Source organism: Carcharhinus amblyrhynchos, chromosome 1 (assembly GCF_965287045.1).
Source record: "Carcharhinus amblyrhynchos chromosome 1, sCarAmb.v2.hapA, whole genome shotgun sequence".
NCBI classification, from domain to species: Eukaryota; Metazoa; Chordata; class Chondrichthyes; order Carcharhiniformes; family Carcharhinidae; genus Carcharhinus; species Carcharhinus amblyrhynchos.
In genome coordinates, this window is record NC_137324.1 from 134,701,335 (window position 1) to 134,723,246 (window position 21,912).

The following is a 21,912-nucleotide window of genomic DNA, read 5'->3' on the forward strand; positions in this document are numbered from 1 at the left end:
TTCCCAATTACAACAATATGTTAACCACTAAATATAATTTATTAAAATGTTTTGTTTTATAATTAATAATCATTCTAAGTTTATTGAAAGAAACCTGGTTAAAGTCACTTTTATTCTGGTTACCAGTAATAGAGATAAATGTTTGGCCATTTTGGTGCGAAAAACAAACTTTTGCTCGGTGTGAGACTCGATAATACATGCGCTTCTCCCATATGGTCATAACACTGCTCCGCCATTTGTAGTGCACAAACAGCACCTTGACATTCACTTCCTTATCCTTCTCATGTTTAAGAACTTATTGGATTTGCACAGGATGGGTAGAACTTTCCAAAAAAAGGCAAGTGTCAAATTCAGACCGAAAACCACTGGCCAGAGAAACAGGCAGGTCGTCTGTCCAGATCATCCCACACTTGATCATATTAAAGCAAGGGGGGATGTTTTGTGCCACCGTTGTGAGGGGCAAGGCCTAAAAATGTCAGAAAGCCTGGCTCCAAAGGCACTCAGATCTCAAAATGAATTTAAAGAACTCCCTCCCATCCACCACCATCAATGATCGGCAGCATTATATCTCCCCCCTCCAAGGATCAATGGCATCAGGGCCATCCCAGGGGCCTATAGGCTCTTCCCTCTGCTGGTCCTTGGCATTGCCAACCAGGCTGGCACTGATCTGGTGCCACAGGCATGTCCCTGACCACCTGGAGGCAACTCTAGCCTCTGAGCTTCTCGTGAGGTCATCGTGTCTGGTCTCTGTTTTTGGAGACCAGTAATGATTCCTGCCATGTGACGTGGGAACACGGGGTTCCCAGAAGATCCAGCGTTAAGCTGTTTTTGGGTGTTTAAATACATGTTTATGAATGGTAATGCCAGGGTATGAACCTAATGATGTCACCGGCAGAGCATGGGGAAAATCCCAATTTGAGATCTCCACATTGCAAATCCTGTTATATGCCTTCTGCAAGAGGTTCCCACCATAATGGAATTTGCGCCTGTGCTGAAAGGGGCCAGAAAATCATCCCCTATGTCTTTTAAGTTTATCACAGAAACTTAAATCTGGCAATTAAGAGCTTTAGTACCTTGTGATGCTGTAATGCAATAACATTGAGTTGCTGAACCAGAATGGAAACAATTTGAGCATGCAATCAATCACTCTTAAAGACTTTGAAAATGTCGATTTCAATTTTTTTCTACTTTTCTTTTGTATCTCTTTTCTGATGAGCCATTCTTTCTTTCCGTACCGGATTCAACTCACATTTACCTAATCCATTTCACCAAACTTTCCCAATATTCCTTTATCTTTCTTTATCCATAACTAAAGTCCCAAGTACCCTGTTATCAACTCACACTTTTATTCCATTTTGGTGTAAAAAAAATCTAATGAACAGCAAATGCATGGGATTCCCTACCCAGGAGGCACTTGCCATTTTTATTCTCTATATCTGCACCAAGAAGACTTATCAGATATCAACATGATAAATGAATATAACAACAACTCGCATTATCTTGCGATTTTAAGTAAATGTCCCAAAGAGTTTCACAGGAATATTACTGAAAAAAATCAAGTGAGTCATAAAAGGAAATATTAGAGCATGCGTCCAAAAGCATGGCCGTGCAGCCTGCATTATGGCACAAATTTCACTGACTTTCTTTTTGCTTTCAACAATAAGTCAAATTCAGGCTGTAAATGGTTTTTTGTTATGTCAACTAACATACAAAATAGTTTTTGGTGTTTTACTTGTTTGATAAATGACCAAAAGTTTTGTGAAAGAGATAGGTTTAATTATCATCTTGAACAATGAGATACAAGTAGAGAGGGGGAAGAGATTTGGGGAGGGAATTCCAGAGCATAGGGCCAAGGCAGCACAATGGTGAGTTACAGAGTCATAAAGTCAGAGGTTTACAGCATGGAAACAGGCCTTTTGGCCTGAATTGTCAACACTGTCCAGTATTTACCATTAAGCTAGTCCCACCTACCCATGTTTGACCCATTTCCCTCTAGACCAATGTTACCCATGTAACTGTCTAAATCCTTTTTAAAAGTCAAAATTGTACCCGCCTCCACTACTGCCTCTGACAATTTGTTGCAGACACTCAGCACCGTGTGAAAAAAATTGCCCCTCTGGACCGTTTTGTATCTCTCCTCTCTCACTTTAAAGCTATGCCCTCTAGTTTTAGGCTCCCTACCTTTGGGAAAAGATGTTGACTATCGGCCTTATCTGTGCCCCTCATTATTTTATGGACCTCTATAATACCCCTAAGCCTCCTATGCTCCAGGGAAAAATGTCCAGTCTATCCAACCTCTCCTTATAATTCAAACCACCAAGTCTCAGTAGCATTCTAGTAAATCTTTTCTGCACTCTTTCTAGTTTAATAGTATCCTTCTGAGTTTAATAATATGCTTTTTATAATAGGGTGACCAGAACTGTACACAGTATTCCAAGTGTGGCCTTATCAATGTCTTGTACAACATCAACAAGATGTCCAGACATTAACAGAAACTATTAAACTGACAGGTTACAGAGTCACCTGAAAATCTCCAGTGAATGAGTTCCTCAACAGTCAGATAAGGGGTGGTGTGTGTGCACACACACGTGGGGTTTGTGGGGGTAGGTGCGCAGTGTGTGTGTGGTGGGTGTGGGTGTGAGACAACAAAGACTAAAAGCAACGCACCATGCAAAGGGGAAGGTCAAACATAGACCTTATAAAAGCAATGGTGATGCTAACGGTGTTTGCAGTTATTTATGCTAAAATGACATAGTAATGATTGAAGAGGTATATTCAACATGAATATCTAAAAGTTACTGTTAGATTTGTATTGCTCCAAAAGTTTCTCAAAATAGCAATTCACTGTTTCCTTTACCAATAAAATACATTGAGGTTTCTGTATTTGCACTGTAGATGTGAACTTGTCACAAAAAGACATTACAAGTCCCTTTTAGCAATGCGCTAAATCTAAATTACTTCCAATCAATCTGGCACTGAAAATTAATTATTAAGAGTTAAGGCTCATTTCTTTAACTATTAATGGTTTGAGATTTCAAAGATGTCAAATGTCCATTTTTCTTTCATTTCATTTTTTTTAGCCTCTCGCCCAATGTGTCCCTCATTGTCCTCATTCTCTTTTTTTGTTCCTGACTAGATTGAGTTCACTGACTCTATTTTAGATTTCCTCGTCATTCCTTGCATTTTTCGTTTTGCAAACTTTCAATCTGACTGGTTAGGCGAGGGAAAACTCTTCACTCAGCTTCCTGATGTCCTTGGCATGATTTCTGTTCCCAGATTTCCATTAGGATGAAATGCATTTGTCGTGCAGGGCCAAATGCCAGCAGTGGAGCCAACAGGGCTAATTTGGTGCAGGCAGCCAATCAAATGGCTGCATTCAGGAGTCCTGTCCAATTAAGAACTGTTGGTGGGCTCCAGAATCTGGAGGGTTTATAGCAGACAATCCAGCAGATCCAACATTAGAGTTAGTTGCTGCCAAAGTATGGAGGGAAATGTAAGGGCGCTGGCCATTAACAAGATAGAGAGAGCCAGAAAGCTTGGGGTCTCCAATCATGAAGGGGAAAGCCACCACAAAAATATGTACTGCCATGGTTACAGCTGTGTTTTGGAGTGATGGTTTCACATTAAATGCCATCTCTGATGTTGACTTAGTCTGCTGCTGGGAGGCCACCATCATTTCACGGATGGCCACAAAGTCTGGAAGGTAACCTTGAGCAGCAGCACTGATTTGTCAATCCACCTGACGTCAGTTGAGACACAACTGAAAATTTAGACCCATTTCACCTTGTGTTAACAGCTTGCACTTTTAGCAACTTGCCATTCAAAATAGTTAATAGTTTGAAAGTGCAAGGGCAAATTTCACTAATGACAAAGTAAACTGAGATAAGAAAGAGACCTAAAGTGGCAAGATAAAGCTAACCTTACAGAAGAATATGCCATGAGACTACTCATTCAGTGAAAAAGCTCTCTTTGGTTGCAAGTGAAATCTACCACTTTACCGTCTATTTACAGTGTCTGTCTTAGGTGTGCCCTCTACAGATTGTTACCCAGGACCCATGAAGCTAACCTGCACTCCTCGAATTTGTGGAGCATGGAGAAATAATTTACACCATTTATGAACAAGTTCTTGGTGTAAAATCTCAATTACCCCACACAAATTTGAAGCTTTAAAGTTACAGTCCATTTTGGAGGTAACAGACAAAGAACGCCAAAATCGAAACAAATACAATTTTAATTTAAATACTTACAATTTTTCCACCTGACCTCTGATCAAACTGCACCATGGTAAATCTTTTTGTCTCCTTTTTATATGAGCAATAATGTTTCACCCAATTCGAGCCAAAAGGACCTGTTCCTATAACATGCAAAGCATTCAGATGTATTACATTTTTCACCAAAAGGTTTACTACATTGTAATAATACCTGAGCTAACGCAGGCCTTTACAAAAAGTTTTCATGCTCATTTTGAGTTATGACAATTGAGTACATTGAGGTTACAAATTGAATTTTAGCATTGCTGAACAAAGAAACATCCTGTTAAATCTTTCCATCTTGCAATCATCAGAACAGATGAAAGAATGCCAAGAGAGCAACAAATTATATTGCATAAGAAACAAATTCTGATTGGTCAACAAGTTAATCTAATTGATTGAATGCACAAGAAATTATTGCCACTCCCCCTTCTCCTTTGCTTTTGTTTATTCTGAAAGAAGGTGCAATGTTGGGCATGTTCCTTTTGCCTGCAGAGAACATATGCAGCTGAATGACCTACATGCAAGCCCAAGTGATAATCTTAAATTGGTTGTTAATGCAATTCTTAGCATAATCGGGATTGTTCAGCAAGTGCTATTAATTGTATAATCACATATACATTACACATTTTGTTCTGTGTCTTGCAATCAGGGACTGGTCTAGCATGGTCATTACTCTGCTTATTGTGAAAAGCTAAAGAAATGTGCCATTTGATTTGACCCACCAGTCATTGGAATATACAGCCTACGTACATAGCATCGCTCCAGCATTTGTGAGCAGGGGGAAGTAAATTACAGCTTTTATGAACAAGTTCTTGGTGTAGAATCTCAAAATTCTGAAATTCATATGCTATGCTACTCACTTGTGTGGCAGGCAGAATGTCTATTTGGCCTGGTGGTAGCATTCTGTTGATGGAAAACACCACTCATGTTGCCATTGCATAGTAGCAACGTGAAACAGTTAGCGTCAACCTTTGCTCAAATTTTTCAGGTACTTTACCCTTCCAGAGTACTTTTCAGTCTGAACTGCCTGCCTTTGTCCCATGAATATGCGCAATAAACAGTAAGCAACAATCCGATTGGGGATGCCGTTATCCCACAAGATAGCTTTGATGCAGCCTAATTCAGTGTGAAGTAAATAAGTCCCAAGCCTACTGTTTCACTTGCAAGCTTACCAGGTGTTTAGCACTGCTTCTATGTTGTACAAGTATAGAGCAAACGTGGCCAAGCTCCCACATTAATTGTCCCCTGAAGAATTAAGGTCAATCAAAAGTTGACTCAGGTCATACAAGAAGGTATCATTTACTAAAGGTAAACAATCGAATCATAAAACATTATGGGGCAGAAAAGGGCCATTCAGCCCATCATGTCTACATTGACCATAAAAAAGAGAAAAATGAATCTAGCCACTTGTTTTAATCCCAATTTCCTGGTCCATGGCCTTGCAGGTTACATCACTTCAGATTTGGCCCAAGTACCTTTGAGTGTTTCAGCCTCAACCACCAACTTAGGCAGTGAATTCCAGATGCGCACCATCCTCTCAGTGAAAAAGGTTTTCCTCATGTCCTGATTAAGCCTGCTATCAACCACCTTAAATCTATGTCCCCTGGTAACTGACCCCTCAGCTGGGGAAACAAGTTTTTTTTTGTTTACTCTATGTAGGCCCCTCAATTTTCTACACCTTAATTAGGTCACCCCTTAGTCTCTTATTTTAAGGAATCCAACCCTAGCCAATCCAATTTCTCCTCAGAGCTGCATTTCTCAAGATCTAGCAACATTTTTGTCAATCCCCTCTATATTTTTTCCAGGGAAATTACACCCTTCCTGTAATGTGGTGACCAGAACTGTACACAAAACTCCAACTTTGGCCTAACTAGCAATTACACAATTCTAGCATTGCATCCTTGCATCAATACCTCACCCAATAAAGGAAAGCATTCTATGTGCTTTCCTGGCCACCTTCAAGGGCCTGTGGACTTGCATTCCAAGCCATCTCTTTGTCAACCCCTCCAATATTTCCCATTTACTGAGTATTCTCTTGCTTTGTTTGCCCTCCCCAATGTATTACCTCATATTTTTGACTTGAATTCCATTGCCACTTTTCTGCCCATTCAAACAAATGATTAATATCAACCTGGAGTTGACAATGTTCTTCTTCACCATCAACTACATGGTCAATTTCTGTGTCATCCGCAAATTTCCCAACCATGCCTCCCACACTGAAACCCAAATCATTAATATATACCACCAACATCAAGGTTCCCAATACTGAGCCCTGTGGAACACCACTGGAAACCACTCTCATATCACAAAAACATCCATCAACCATTACTCTTGGCTCCTTGTCACTGAGACAATTTTGAATCCAACTCACCACCTTCCCCTGCATCCCACGAGAGCTCATTTTTCTGATCAGTCTACCATGTGGAATATTATCAAATGCCTTCTGTAGGCAGCATAGACTGCATCACACTCATTATCTCTAACAATTTATTATCCCAGCATTAGATCATCTAATGAGAGCAATCAAATAATCATAACCAATGTCCCAGCTCAGGGCTCTTTATCTAAACGTGCAAAGCATTCACAACTATAGTTACATTACTAGCACAGATAGAAACAAAGTAGGTTTGATTTAATAATCATAATGAGGATTTGGGACTGAACTTAATAAGATCAGTGGTGGCCCCTATGACAGGCCAGAAAGCCAGGGTAATGTCACCTTGGTTATCCCTGGGAACATCAACATAATTCTGTGCCCATCATAAAATCCTTAAGGGGCTTGACAGATGCAGGAAGATGTTAACCTAGCTGCAAAAACAGCTAAAAGATCAAAGCTTCAGAATAAGGGTTCGCCATTTGAAAACGAGATGAGGAAAATTTCTTCAAAGGGACGTGAAACTTTGGAATTTTGTACCCCAGAGGATATTCAAGGCATGGATCAACAGCTTTTGGATACTGAGGGAATCAAGGGATATGGAAATATTAGGGAAGGTAGAGTTAAGGTAGACAATTAAATACAACACTGAATGCTGTAGAAGGTTAGAATGGCCTACATCCGCTTCTACTTCTTATGTTTATATTTACCCCCTTTTTATATTAAAAGTAAAAGAGAAGAACATTTTGTAAAGCCAATTTTTATTGCTAGTTTTAAGATCCTAACGGTCAAAGTTAAGAAACGTCCAGATTTCCTGGCCAATAGAGCATCCTCCAGCAAACACCGGTTTTTCAAGTTGCAGCACTGTCAACTCTACCATTCAATTTCAACTGCTGAGGGAGATGAGTAACAGGTAAAAATATGCAGGCAACATAAGCTCCCTGGACTTTATTACACATCCAACAAATGATATTCAATTGAAAACTGCCAGATGAAATTTACTAAATAAAAGATTGAAAATAATACATACTTTTCTCATGTAGGTAAAGGTAACCCTCTGTGGTAAACGGGGTTGTTCTTGCCAATTCATGAGGGTTTTTCTTAATCTTGTTCATTAGTTCCTCTACCTCTGACCTTGCACCCTCAAATCGATTTCTTGCCTGTAAGATGGAGTAATATAAAATAGTCATCCAAATGCTCAGTAATAGGGTATGAAGCATCAACATTTTTTGGTTACTGTTTCATTACCATTTGAGGCATTGCGTACACAACTGTAACTAGGGACTGAATTTTGAATCTCCCAAATAACTGGTAAGTTGGACTCAGGTAAGATGCTTAAACTTTTAAGAATTGAATGAAGGCGGCACAGAAAGCTGGCAGTAAAACCCACGCTCAGGGGGCAGCTTAGCAATTTGAATATTTTAATTTATTTATATAAATCTGACGCTGGCAGCCTCAGATTTAACCCATGTCATAGGCTAACCCTGGTCTCATGGAAAGCCCACATCTGGGGAAGGCAAAGACAGTTTTGGGGAGAAGGCACAAAAGAACATAAGGGTTTTTGCTTGCTCCTGCACCCCACAAGCTCCCCGCCATAATTAAGCATGTCCCTCATTTCTCCCCCAACCCAACTTCCCATCCTCTCTCAGCCACCTCCCATCCCTCCACAGGGGTTGGAACACACTGCCGAGATTAGTGATCAAACCCTGCAACTGCTGCTCCTGTGGCTTGTTCCTGGCTGCTCAGCTGGAAGCCAAGCCTGTCAATATGCTGACTTATGGGCAGAGAACCTACGGAAAAACAAAACGTAGAAATGTTGTGGGGTCAAAATGTCATTATCACATGCAGGGATAACTGAACTTCTGGGTTTCTCAGAAGTTCCCACCACCATCATGATCCTCTGAGACAACCTGAGGTCACGAAAGATGCTATTATAAATGCAACTCCTTTATTTCATTCTTTCATGTTCTTGAACGGAACTTAAAAATCAAAAGTCAGGGAACAGCCCTTTCACAAACAAAATGATGTTTCAAATCTGCTCAGTGATTTATTGCTGTTTAAACAGGAGATGGCAGCACCAGAGCTCCTTGCAAAATCCATGTGCATGTTGACTGCAGAAACTCAATGTGAACCTTTATGTAAACTGGATTCTACTTTCCGAATTGATTTAATAAACTCACGGTTTGAATGGGAGTTCAAGTCTCTACAAACAAGAGACTTTCAAATCTAAGTTACCTGATTACCACTCAATTATATTTCTTGGGTATTTCTAAACAAATACATTCACCCAACAGTGATATTAGGCACTTTGATTACATGAAAGGTACAATATTTAAATACAAGTTGTCGTGCAAATCAGTTTCCAGTCAAATTTTCAGCTGGAACTTTGGTTGTATTACATGGAGAGAACTTGGAAAATTGGCGAACATTGTTGTTATTTTGTTTCTCCTCACATACTATAAGACAAAATTTCACCCAGCCATGTGCAGGTCATTACCCAGATTTTAGCATCAAAAGTCATTTTTTTAAAAAAAGCATTCAACGTGAAAGAACTCTACATTAATGGGCGGCATGGTGATTAACACTGCTGCTTCACAGCACCAAGTTCAATTCCAGGTTTGGGTGACTGTCTTTGTGGAGTTTACATATTCTCCTCATGTCTGTGTGGGTTTCCTCCTGGTGCTCCGTTTTCCACCTGGGTTAGGTGGGATTGGCCATGCTAAATTGCCCCTTAGTATTGGGGGGACTAGCAGGGCAATACTTGGGATTACGGGGATAGGGCCTGGGTGGGTGGGATTGTTGTTGGTTCAGGCTCGATGGACTGAATGGCCTCCTTCTGCACTACAGGGATTCTATGAAGAATCAGATCAGGAACAATTCTTTTTGAAAACAGATTCACTAACTTTGATCCAAAGTGCAAGCTTAATGCCTATAAGATGGAGTAATACAAAATAGTCATCCAAACGCTCATTAACAGGGTATGAATATCAACATTTTTGGTTACTGTTTCATTACCATTTGAGGCATCACCTACACTATAACAGTAACTAGGGACTGAATTTTAAATCTTCCAAATAGTTGGTAAGTTGGGCTTGGGCAAGATGCTTAAACTTTTAAAAATTGAATGAAGGCGGCAAAGAAAGTTGGCATTAAAACCCACGCTCACGGGGCAGCTTAGCAATGGAGTGCAATGGAGATCTATTTATACTCCAGTTTATGAAAAGCAAAGCTTACATTTTGTATATTGAGGTGCAGTTCTGTTTTGTAGTGGTCAAAATCTTTGGCTAGCTCATAGCCTTGATGATAAAAGGTGAAAAGCATCTGAAAAAATGACAACATCTGAAAGAGAAAAAAAGTTACTTTTGGTTAAATATAATACATTGAGTAGGGAAGGTAGGCAAGGAGATGAGATGGATGTACTCACTAAAGGAATAGTACAGGTAATGTTCCTGGCTAGTAATCCCAATGTCCAGACTAACCCTCCAGAGCAACTGTTGGAATTTACACTAAATTACATAATTAATCAGGAATAAAAAGTCAGTTTCAATAATGATGTCCATGAAACTACTGGATTGGCATAAAATCCCATTTGGTATACTCACATCCTTTAGGGAAGGAAATCTGCTACCCTTAGGTGATGTGGCCACATGACGGCAGACACACAGTGATGAGGTTGACACTTAACTGCCCTCTACAATATCATATCATACAAAGCCAGTCGTATCAATCTGCTACAGAAAATTTGAAAAATGAAAAAAACTGAATGAACCACCCAGCATCAATAACCTAGGCACTAGAAAGGCATACCCTACTCAGTCAATCATGCAACGTCCTCCTTACAAACATCTGAGGCCCTGGGCCAAAACTGGGAGGAATGTCCCACAGACTAGTCAAAAGTCAGTCTGACAAGGTCTTACTCACCAAATCACACTTGACAGCCAACACGATTCCTTGACATGTCCTGTCCCACCAGCAGGTGCCACCCGCCGGAGACGGTGGACAGACAGTGGTATACGATCAAGTATAGGTGGGCCTGGGAGTCTTCAACATTGACACAGGCCCAGAAAATCTCATGGCATCATGACAAACATGGGCAAGGAAACCTCCTACTGAATACCACCAACTGCCCTCCCTCAGATGATGAATCTGTACTCCTCCAAATGCAGACCATTTAGAAGAAACATTAAATGCAACAAGGGCCTGCATGGAGTTCAAAGATGAAAGACTTGCAATCATTTTCAGCCAAAAATGCCAAATGGATGATCCATCTCATCCTCCTCCTGAGGTCCCCAGATTACTGTGTTCAGCCAATTCCATTAACTCAACATGATATCAAGAAACTGCTGAAGGCACTGGATACATTAAATGCTATGGGTGTTGACAAACAACCCAGCAATGGGCACTGAAGACATGTACTCTAGAAGCAGCCATGCTGATCCAATACATTTAAAAGAGTGACACAGACCAGACAATGTGGGAAACTGCCCAGACCTGTCCCATGCATACAGGACAAATGCAACATGACCAACAATCAGCAGCAAATGATGGAAGATGTGACAACCCATATGCTTTGGAAAGCATATATTTTCATTTTGCACCACGTCTCTTTGAGACCAAAGTGGGCTGGGACACGTTCTTAAAGACATTTAATAATTTCTTGAGATTATATAATTCTTACCTCAAAGAATATTATTGTCATTGAGTTTTAAGTTTATAGTTGAAAATTTTAAAGTGTATTAATGTCACAAGTAGACTTACATTAACACTGCAATGAAGTTACTGTGAAAATCTCCTAGTCACCACACTTCAGCACCTGTTCGGGTATATTGAGGGAGAATTTAGCGTGGCCAATCCACCTAACCAGCATGTCTTTGGAACTGTGGGAGGAAACTGGAGCATCCAGAGCAAACCCACACAAACACAAGGGAAAACGTGTCGTCTCTGAACAGTGATCCAAGCTGGGAATCAAACCCAAGTCCCTGGCACTGTGAGGCAGCACTGCTAACCACTGTGCCATGAAGGCTCACCAGATTTGTTCTGGGGATAGCAAGGCTGTCTAATGAAGAGGGATTGGAGAAACTGGGCCTGTATTCTCTCGAGTTTTGAAGAATGAGAGGTCATCTCATTGAAATCTAAAAAACACTTAAATAATAGACAGTGTAGATACAGGCGCGATGTTTCCCTTGGTTGGGAGTCTAGAACCAGGGAGCACAACTTCAAAATAAGGGGGATGGCACTTTGGATCAAGTTGAGAAGTTCCTTTACACAGAGGGTTGTGGATTCTCTACCCCAGTGGGCTATGGAAGCTCAGCAACTGAGTATGTTAAAAACAGAGATAGACACAGATTTCTGATGCATGACAATGTAAAGGGTTATGAGGGTAGTGGGTGCAAAAGGCATTTAAGTGTCCATTCAGCCACTGTTGTATTAAATAGAAGAGCAGACTCGATGGACTGAATGGCCTATTCCAGTTCTCTTGCTCCTAAAAGCTGATATGACTTGGGCTGCCACAGGGATGAAAAATTAAGGAGGTAACAAGTAAATAAAAAGTGAACTGTCGTGTGGTTGGTTCAACCATTATTTTCTGATTGGTAGTTCAGAACAAACTGAGAATTTATGTAAAAACAAAACAAGCAAGGTACTCCAAATATAACAGCTTTCTCTTTGAAAGCCATCAAACAGATTCTGGTAATGAAACAGATCTCTGAAAATAGGGTTATATAGTTGGAAAGAGCAGAAAGTGGAGAACAGGGAGGACATGGACTTGTGGATTGGACAAGGCTTACTGCAAATATCTGAGTTGCCAGAGCCCATCAGATCATTTAAAGGGGCTAGAGAAGAGAGTTTCTTGGGATTCTGTGCTATTATGACTGAAATGACCAACAGAGGGAGGGTTCATAAATGCACCTGATCTATGGTAACTGTATATATGAACTGTGGCTGGGATATGATTGCTGACAAATGACTCCATAGGAAATGAGAAAATGGAAGCTAAATTGGAAATATTAGGTGGATTTCCCATGGTCCTACTCTTGTGTAGAAGTAACGATTGCACTTGTAACTACTTAAGATATATCTTTGTTGTATTGATTATTTGAAGGGAAACTTACCACTTTATTTGAAATGCCCATAGCCTGTTTATGTTTGAACAATGTTGATTTTAAATAGTTTGTTGCAGTAAATGTTTTAAAAAGTTTTCTTTCTGATGGAATTGCAGGGATTTTCTTTTCTTTTAAAGTAATCAATCTCTACAGGAATTATAAAATAAGCAAACGGGTTCCCCATCCCTATTTTTCCCAAGCAGCAAATCCAAATGACCTTCTTCAGGCACTTTCCTTAGTTTTTGGAAGTTCTTAAATCGACCACCAGCAGTAAAAAGCCTGAGCTGATCAGAAAAGTGGTTCCCCTTTATTTCTCTATCCCATGACAACATGAAATACATTAGACTTGTATCTAGGTAGAAATGCTAATTTGCTGTCATTGAGCATAACTCCTTTTGGCTCAGAAATGAATAGGCAGTTCATAGTGCAACTATTTACAACTCAATACCCGTAAAACCTTTCTGAAACTGGCAAATTCAGCATCAACTCGTAGCAAACTCAGTCAGTGCTGCCATTGTCTCCAAGCATAAATACTTTGCATCTTCTTCTTGCTAAAACAATCTAAGCCCTCTTTTCATCACAAACAATCAAATCCCCTGCGTTTACTATCAGGCACACTGCAGAACAAATCACATTATATTTAGGGCAGATAAAAGGTGTAAAGCTAGACTCCCAAAATATAATAATCTTGCAAACCTCAACTATAACACAATTTGTTTTGTTTGTAACATTATCGTGAACCATATCATGGATTGCCAGCAATCAATCTGGCTTTTTGACACTGGCTGTTATGACTTAGAACATTAGAAATTCCTGTATTTTGCCTCTTCCTCTCTGAATTCAGCAATTTAACTGTTTTTCTTCAAAGCTAGGGACGACACTACCTTTGGAACTTTCTTTGGTGCTAATTTGAGATTTTACTTTTAAACGAGGTTCTAGACCATTCTGCTCAGGTTTCAACTAATAATCTCCATTTTCTTCCTCACGAAAGCTTTCAATGCCCATGAGTTCGCCAACCAAATATACAAATTGTTGCAAGAACAATTAAATTCACCCCATTCCGTCTAAATGCAGAATCAGATTCCTGCCACAAAGTCCTCTTTAGCACTGTTGAGGTTTTAATGTTCAACTAAGAGTGTTTCATATTCCTTTTAATTCAGTTCACAAATTCTCTCAACCTTCTTCTGTTTCTCTGTATTCCACTGAGCTCAAGTTCGGTCCAATTCAATTTTGGTAAAAGTTATGATTTCCTTTTTCTGAACTTTTAATTTGCATTCAAAAGGATATATTTGTTTCTACAACTTTATAACGTTAACACTTCGGCTCACCCCAAAATAGTAGAATGCTAACACTGGGTTCAACTTTTTCACTTTTCTTTAAAGCCTGCCTTTCACACTCAGAACCAGATTAGATAGGAAAAATAGAGTGGTGCAGAATTCCAATTGCAGTGATCACAATGTACAATGCTTTGTTACATTACTAAGACAAAAAAGGAAAAGAGCAAACTTTGAGGAAATGCATACAGACTAAAGCAGGAGGGAAAACTTTGAAAAAAAATTAACAGAATTCAGAGGAAGATACATTCCATAGAAATGTACAAGTTAATTATGAAGCCTCATGGATGACAAAAGAATTCTGAGGAAAAACTGAATGAAAAATACTTGGATGTTGATTGAAAGGATAAAAAAAGGGATTCGAAGAATGAGAGGAGACCTTAAGCTATATTGGAAGAATTTTACACTAGTCCCAGGGTGGGTTCTGAGGACAAGCAGTGGTGGGGATGTGGGTGTAAAATTGAATGGCAAAGTTACTGCACGGGAACACGCCCATCAAAATCCAGCCCCATTGCATACTCAGGCAGACAGGGCCTCCAGCCTCTCAAGTTGCCATTGACGCTTATCCCGCCCAGCCCCAATATTTAGACTGGCAGGCAGGGTGGCAAAACGACGTTCTCACTTTTGTCCATTTTGGGTGGGAAGGGGGAGAAGTGCCTCACTCTGAAGGCTCCCTCAATTTGGGCGTCCTCCCTACTGGCACTACCTTGATGATTGCCCCCTCACGATCCCCCTTAGTCCCTGCCCCTCCCCCTCCCCCTCCCAGCCACCTGACGAAGGGACAGCCTGTCCTGAAAGCTTGCGGCTTTTGCTACAAATAAACCTGTTTGAACGTTAAGCTGGTGTTGTGGGATTTCTCTATTTTTCGTCCCCCTCCCCCCCAGGATTTAGTCCAAGGCACAGTGCTGCAATACCACTTCTGGCCACTGCACCACTGTGCCTGGCCAGGTTGAAGAGCTGTCGACCAATTGAACCTCTTTCCAACAGCAAACGGGTATCCCACCCACTGCCAATCAACACTCAAGTGAGCGTTAAATGGCAGGAGGACGTCAAGAATTGGCAGCTGTGCATTTGGCACATTAGCACCAATCACTGGTGATCCTCAAAACTCTACCCTATATTTTTTATATCATGTATGTACATATGTTCATTACTATTTCTAACATGTGTGAACTGAACAGAGATATTTAAAATGGTTGAAACTGTGTGTCTGTAACTCTTGAACAAAAGATGCCACTTGGCAAGTTTTAGGAAAAAACTCACACTTTGTTATCTCTGAGGAGCCACCAACACACCCGTGGTCTGCAAAACCCAATTTCAAAGAGAATTATACAAATGCGTTTAATGACATAGTTGGCTGAAGGAAATGGATCATCTGCTGAGACAAATGCCCTGCAATCACCCCTTCAATTCCTAAGGGCGAAGACATTTACAAGTCATGGAGTACAGGCAAAGGATACACACGCTTTGATAAAAAATGGTGGAGAGGTGCAAGTCATATGACATAGGCCTCTGCCTTGTGGAATAAATAATGATCATCAGCATTCCCGAAGCGGAGGATGACATCTGTCAGGCTTGGTGACTCTTCAGATGACTGAGGGGCGCAACTCTGGATCCAAAGGTTCTTCCACAGTCGGGGTATGCTGTCGCATGCAGTTCCTGTAGTCCACAGTCAAGTCCAGGAAAGGCAAAGGTAAGTAGACCACTTTGGTATAGCACTAACTGCCGTAATCCAGGTAAGTTTAAAGATCCAACCACTTCGACAAGCCAGTGAGAAGTGTCAGTAAGTAGATGAGAGATCTGGGGTTTGGGGGTGGCCAGGGAAAGTGGGATATGGCCAGTGAGTGAAGGTCAAGCGAGGGCAGCGTAACAGAGGTGTGGTGGTGAGTCAGTGTTAGAGTTAACCAGAAGCTGGAAGTGGTTTTACTTCTAAATGCTCTGTGGGTAACTATTGATACAAGACAAATCAGAACGATCTGAAGTTTGAGATTTAAATCACATCATCAGCTGGTTCCCAGTGCAGGGCAAAATCCAGCCTGACAACTGGTTTCAGTCACCCTTCAACAAAGACAAGGTCAATGAGGCAGTAACATAAGAACATAAGAATAGGAGCAGGAGTAGGCCAACTAGCCCTTCGAGCCTGCCCCGCCATTCAATAAGATCATGGCTGATCTGTCGTGGCTCAGTTCCACATTCCCGCCCTCTCCCCATAACCCTTAATCCCCTCTCTCATCAAAAACCCATCAACCCGCGTCTTAAAAATATTTAGTGAGGTAGCCTCCACCACTTCAACGGGCAGAGAATTCCAGAGATTCACCACCCTTTGAGTGAAGAAGTTCCTCCTCAACTCCGTTCTAAACCACCCCCCCTTTATCTTGAGGCTGTGCCCCCTAGTCCTACTATCCTTTCTGAGCGGGAAGAGTCTCTCCACCTCTATCCTATCCATCCCATTCATCATCTTATACGTCTCAATGAGATCTCCCCTCATTCTTCTAAACTCTAACGAGTACAAGCCTAATTTATTCAGCCTCTCCTCATAGCTCAACCCCCTCAACTCCAGCATCAGCCTAGTAAACCTCCTCTGCACCCCCTCCAAGACCAAAATATCCTTGCGTAAGTACGGAAGTAAGTAAGTGTGTAAGGCTCATCTCCCTCAGTTATTGTGCAATTAAACATTTTCAATTCAGTAAAATACAATCCAAGTTTAGATCGGAAATTGGATCAAAAGAATTTCCAAATCAAGGTGATTCATATCAACAGTTTTAGGGAACAGGAAAATGTATCAATTTCATTGCAAATACTTATAAGTGGACAATTATTTCATGGGTTAAAAAGTATAATAATAATTGGCGCTTTTCTCTAAATATGATTACTTTACTTACAGGCTCCACAAACTCAAATTTCTTGCGCTCTTGAATTTCTTGCACCTTACAGACATACTCGAGTGACAATTCGTAGTAGTGTTGCCGAATCTGATCTAGTTGATTATCTGCCTAAAAGACACAAAGATACTGTGAAATGTTATGGAAAAGATAAATTAGTTTTTAATTACACAAATAGTTGTTTTAAAACAGAAATGCTTCGGGCTGTACTTCCAAGATTTGTGTGGTATTAATAGGATTTGAGCTAATTACACTTATTCAGTAATTCAGAAACAATTAAGAACATAGGAAAATGCCAATGCAACTCTCACGTCTAGTTTATTAAATCTTTCTTGGCTCCTTCACTGTAGCAAAATTATAACCTGCTTTTTGAATATCCACTATTAGGTGAATCTGGGGAAGACTCAAACCATTGTTTTCAGGCCACATTCCAAACTCCACCCCTCTCCTTGGCATCTGTTGGAGACTAACTTGGTGTTACATTTGACCCCGAGATGAACTTCTGACATTCTATTCGCCCATCACTAAGGACTACTGCTACCTCCATAACACTGCCTACCTTTATCTCGTTGTAGCTCAGCTGCTGCTGAACCTCTCTTTCATACCTTTATTACTTCTAGAGTAGACTATTGCAATGCACTCCTGACTGGTCTCCTGCTTCTACTCTCCACAAACTTGAGGTCATCCAAAATGCTACCTGTGACTTCCCATTCGCCCATCATCTCTGTGCTTACTGGCCCATATTAGCTCCTGGTCAAGCAATATCCTGATTTTCAAATTCTCATCCTTGTTTTCAAATATCTACATGGTCTTATCTTCCTATCTATCTCTGCAATCTCCTCAAATCCCAGAACCCTTGTGAAATCTATACGCCTCTAATTCTGGTTTCTTGAGCATCCCTGAATTTAATCACTCCATCATTGGTGACAGTTCCTCAGTTGCAAAGGCCTTAAATTCCCTGTCTTCCCTGCACTACTGTGCCTGCCTGTTGATCTCACTTTCTTCATTTAAATCATTCCTTAAAATCTATACCAGCTCCCACAGCAAAACACCTCCCCCTATCAATTAAAATCAAGTGTGAGATTCTGGAAATTGTGGACCATTTCCTGTATCTTGGGAGCCTCCCCTTGATAAAAGTAAACATAAATGATGAAATTCATCATCACCTCCAAAGTGCCGACTCAGCCTTCAGCACTGAGGAAAAGAATATTTGAGGACCAGGACCTCAACTAAGGTCACGGTTGACTGGGCAATAGTGGTCCCCGCCTCCCTCTATGCTTCAGAAACTCGGATGACCGACAGCTGGAACTTCAAAGCACTGGAAAGGTATGACTAGCAGCGCCTTCACAAGATTCTCCAAATTCAGTGATGGGAAAACCAGTCCAAACAGCAGCACCCTCTCCCAAGCCGACATGCTCAGCACTGAGGTGGTAATCAGCTCTGCTGGGTGGGACTTTTTTTTAAAAGTTTATTTGTTAGTGTCACAAATAGGCTTACACTGCAACGAAGTATCTGTGAAAATCCCCTAGTTGCCACACTCCAGCACTGGTTCGGATACACTGTGGAAGAATTTAGCATGGCCAATGCAACTAACCAAACTTCTCTTTTGGACTGTGGGAAGAAACTGGAGCATGCGGAGGAAACTGATGTAGACATGGGGAGAAAGTACAGACTATGCGCAGACAATGATCCAAGCTGGGAACTGAATCGGGGTCCTTGGCGCTGTGAGGCAGCAGTACCCCTGTCATTCATATGCCTGACATTAGATTCCCAAAGCAACCGTCCAGTTTGGAACTGGCAGTAGACTGTTAGGAATTTGGCAGGTAACAAGGTTAATAGTGAACTTGAGATGAAAACAAAATAACAGGCAAGTAACAATATTAGGAGGTGTCTAAAGAAATTCTGAGATGCGATTTGCCCAGTAACAAGACCAGTAGACATCTAGAGAAACTGAGATGTGAATTGCCACATCAAAAACATTGTTTACCAGAGATCAATGGAGCTATACGTTTCATGGAAAGGAATTTGAGAGAAAGACAGCCGAATCCACAGGGTGGGGTTTCAAAGCAGCTGAACAGTATAACTGCTAGCACCTCTTTGGAGAAGACACCAGTTTTACATCCAACACGCCAAAAGCTTCAGAGAGGCCAGTTCCATCTATGATCAGAGCCATGGAAACCTGTTCTATCTAACACTTAGAGCTACGACAGATTGCAGAGATTCTTCTCGAAAAAAGTTTTGTTCCATTAGCTGGACCAGCAAAATACGTTTTCCCAGACCAGGTCATCTAAGTTATACTGTGTGATAACTATGAGCTGGATTTGACTTAGAGTTATAAAAGTGGATGTTGTTTGGGAAAAGGGACGTCTTAGTGAGTTCAGGTAATGTGGGTATATTTTGGGATCAAGAGGTAATTTCAGATAAAGGGGTGCGTTTAACTATTAATATACTTAAGTATCATCGAGTATTTTAAGCTTTCCTGTCGTGTGTTTTTCTTTTTCTCTCATAAATATTTTTAATTAATGTTGACACAATGTCTGGACTGGTTCCTCACTTAGTTGTACGTTGTTTGTTTCCAAACAAATATACACCAATAAGAACCAGTATTTCAAGTTATCCTTCGGGGTTCTGAGATACTCTCATTGACAGCATCAGTGGGGTTCCTAAAAAGACTCCCAGGAGGACAGCAGAAATGCTTTGGGGATGTTTCTCAAAGCATCCCCGATGAGGTTAATCACATCAATCAACTCATGGGAGATCATTGTGATCAAACAAAATGGAGAAGGCTCTAAGCACGTTGGCTGACTTGGTCAACAACATGCAACGGTGAAGTGGAGGTGCTGGAAGGAGCACACAAACTTCTAAACAATTCAGCCACTCATCTCAACAAGCACATGGCAGAGCATGCAGATCATGCACTGGATTTACCATCCATCTCAGGACTCAACTGAATCAAAGGTGAAGCAAGTCATCCAAGAAACTGAGTAGATGTAGCAACAGCAGAGCAAGAGGAGAAGAAAAAGACCTCCTACTAAGCTTTCGGTCATCTGACCCAATAGCTCCCTTGGTGGGAAGTCAAGTGTGTGAAGGAATTTGAAATGCTTCATTACATCAAGGTGCTATACAAGTTCTTGTTATTGTTGGAGTCTAGTCCTTCATTTTCCCTAACTCAAACTGTTTCTAACTAATGGTAAAGCTACCAGAGGGGGTGCAAAAAAGACTAACAAAGTTGATATCAGAAATCTGAGGTTATATCCATCAAGAAGAGATGAACAGGCTGAGTCTCTTTTCCTTCATCACCTAAACTGAAGGAGACTTTAAAATTATGGAAAGCTTTAATATGGTTGACACAGAGACAATGTTTCTACTTGCAGAGAAGAGCAAATGTAAGACAGTCACTGAGGAATTCAAAAGAAATTATTTACCCAGAGCAGTGAGAATGTGGAATTCACTACCAGCAGCTGAAGTGAAAACCGTACATACATTTAAGGGAAGGATATATGGACATACAAGGGAGAGAATAGAGGGTTATTCTGATAAGAGTTACATGAAGGAGGATGGGAGGAGTCTCAAATGGATCATAAATGTTAGTAGGGACTGGTGGGGCTGAGTGGCCTGTTTCTCTGCTGAACATCTATATTAAAGAGTCATAGAGGTTTACAGCATGGAAACAGCCCTTGGGCCCAACTTGTCCATGAGCCCTTTTTTTTAAAGCCCTTAAGCTAGTCCCAACTGCCCACATTTGACCCATATTCCTCTATACCCATCTTATCCATGTATCTGTCTAAACACTTTTTAAAAGACAAAAATTATACCCGCCTCTACTACCACCTCTGGCAGCTTGTTCCAGACACTCACTATCCACTGTGAAAAAATTGCCCCTCCAGACCCTTTTGTATCCCTCCCCTCTCACCTTAAATCCAAGCCCTCTGGTTTCAGACTTCCCTACCTTTTGGAAAATATATTGACTATTTAGCTACTCTATGCTCCTCATTATTTTACAGGCCTCTGTAAGATCACCCTTCAGCCTTCTACGCTTCAGACAAAAAAGTCCCAGTCTATCCAGCCTATCCTTATAATTCAAACCATCAAGTCCCGATAGCATCCCCATAAATCTTTTCTGCTCTTTTTCTAGTTTAATAATATCCTTTCTACAATAGAGTGACCAGAACTGTACGCAGTATTCCAAGTGTGGCCTTACCAATATCTTGTACAATTTCAATAAGACATTCCACCTTCTGGATTCAGTGTTCAGACCTATGAAACCAAGTATGCTGAATGCCTTCTTCACCACCCTGTCCACCCTTGACTCCACTTTCAAGGAGCTATGAACATGTACCCCTGGATCTCTTTGTTCTGTAACTCTCCCCAACGCCCTACCATTAATTGAGTCTTGCTCTGGTTCAATGTACCAAAATGCATTGCCTTGCATTTATCTAAATTAAACTCCATCATTCGTCAGATTTATTTGTTATGCTTTTAACAAATTTACAAAAAATCAATGTTGGCAGCTTTAGAAAATACACAAAATGAGTTAAACAAGTAAATTCAATGTTGCTTTGGTTTAGGAATTATCCAGTTAAAACATTAATGATATGGTCACAAAAATTATACAAGGGTTACAATGCAACACATTTTGCAGCCATTTTTATAGCAAAATTCCCACTAATAATATTCTTGTTAAACTTAACTTACAGATCAGATAGTATTGCAGTAAATGCAACCTCAATTTTTTGGCTGTCAGAAAAATATTTTAAGTTTGGAATCTGAGAAGGAAAGGTGCCAATTGATGCCAATTTTATTTTTGCTTTGTTTTGACCATTTGTTGATTGAATGTTTTGGTTTAAATAAACGGTATAGGAATCACCTGTTGATTCTATTGAAGTGGGCAGGATACCATAACAAATAAATAAATAACTGAACATACTTCTGAATAAACTCCTTTTGATTTTAACTTGGGAACTATTC

At 40.6% G+C, this 21,912-nt stretch overlaps 1 protein-coding gene across 3 annotated transcripts in view; it reads right to left on the bottom strand.

The window, feature by feature from the left end:
- Nucleotides 1-21,912, bottom strand: part of arhgap10 (Rho GTPase activating protein 10) — a 188,594-nt gene that overhangs the window by 57,246 nt on the left and 109,436 nt on the right. For all 3 annotated transcript variants that reach the window (XM_080193094.1, XM_080193101.1, XM_080193105.1), the window contains 4 exons: nucleotides 16,945-17,055; nucleotides 9,862-9,966; nucleotides 7,658-7,787; nucleotides 4,248-4,354 (listed from right to left, as the gene is read on the bottom strand). In XM_080193094.1, coding sequence (XP_080049220.1) covers nucleotides 4,248-4,354; nucleotides 7,658-7,787; nucleotides 9,862-9,966; nucleotides 16,945-17,055 — 453 coding nt within the window. The remainder of the gene's footprint in view (nucleotides 1-4,247; nucleotides 4,355-7,657; nucleotides 7,788-9,861; nucleotides 9,967-16,944; nucleotides 17,056-21,912) is intronic.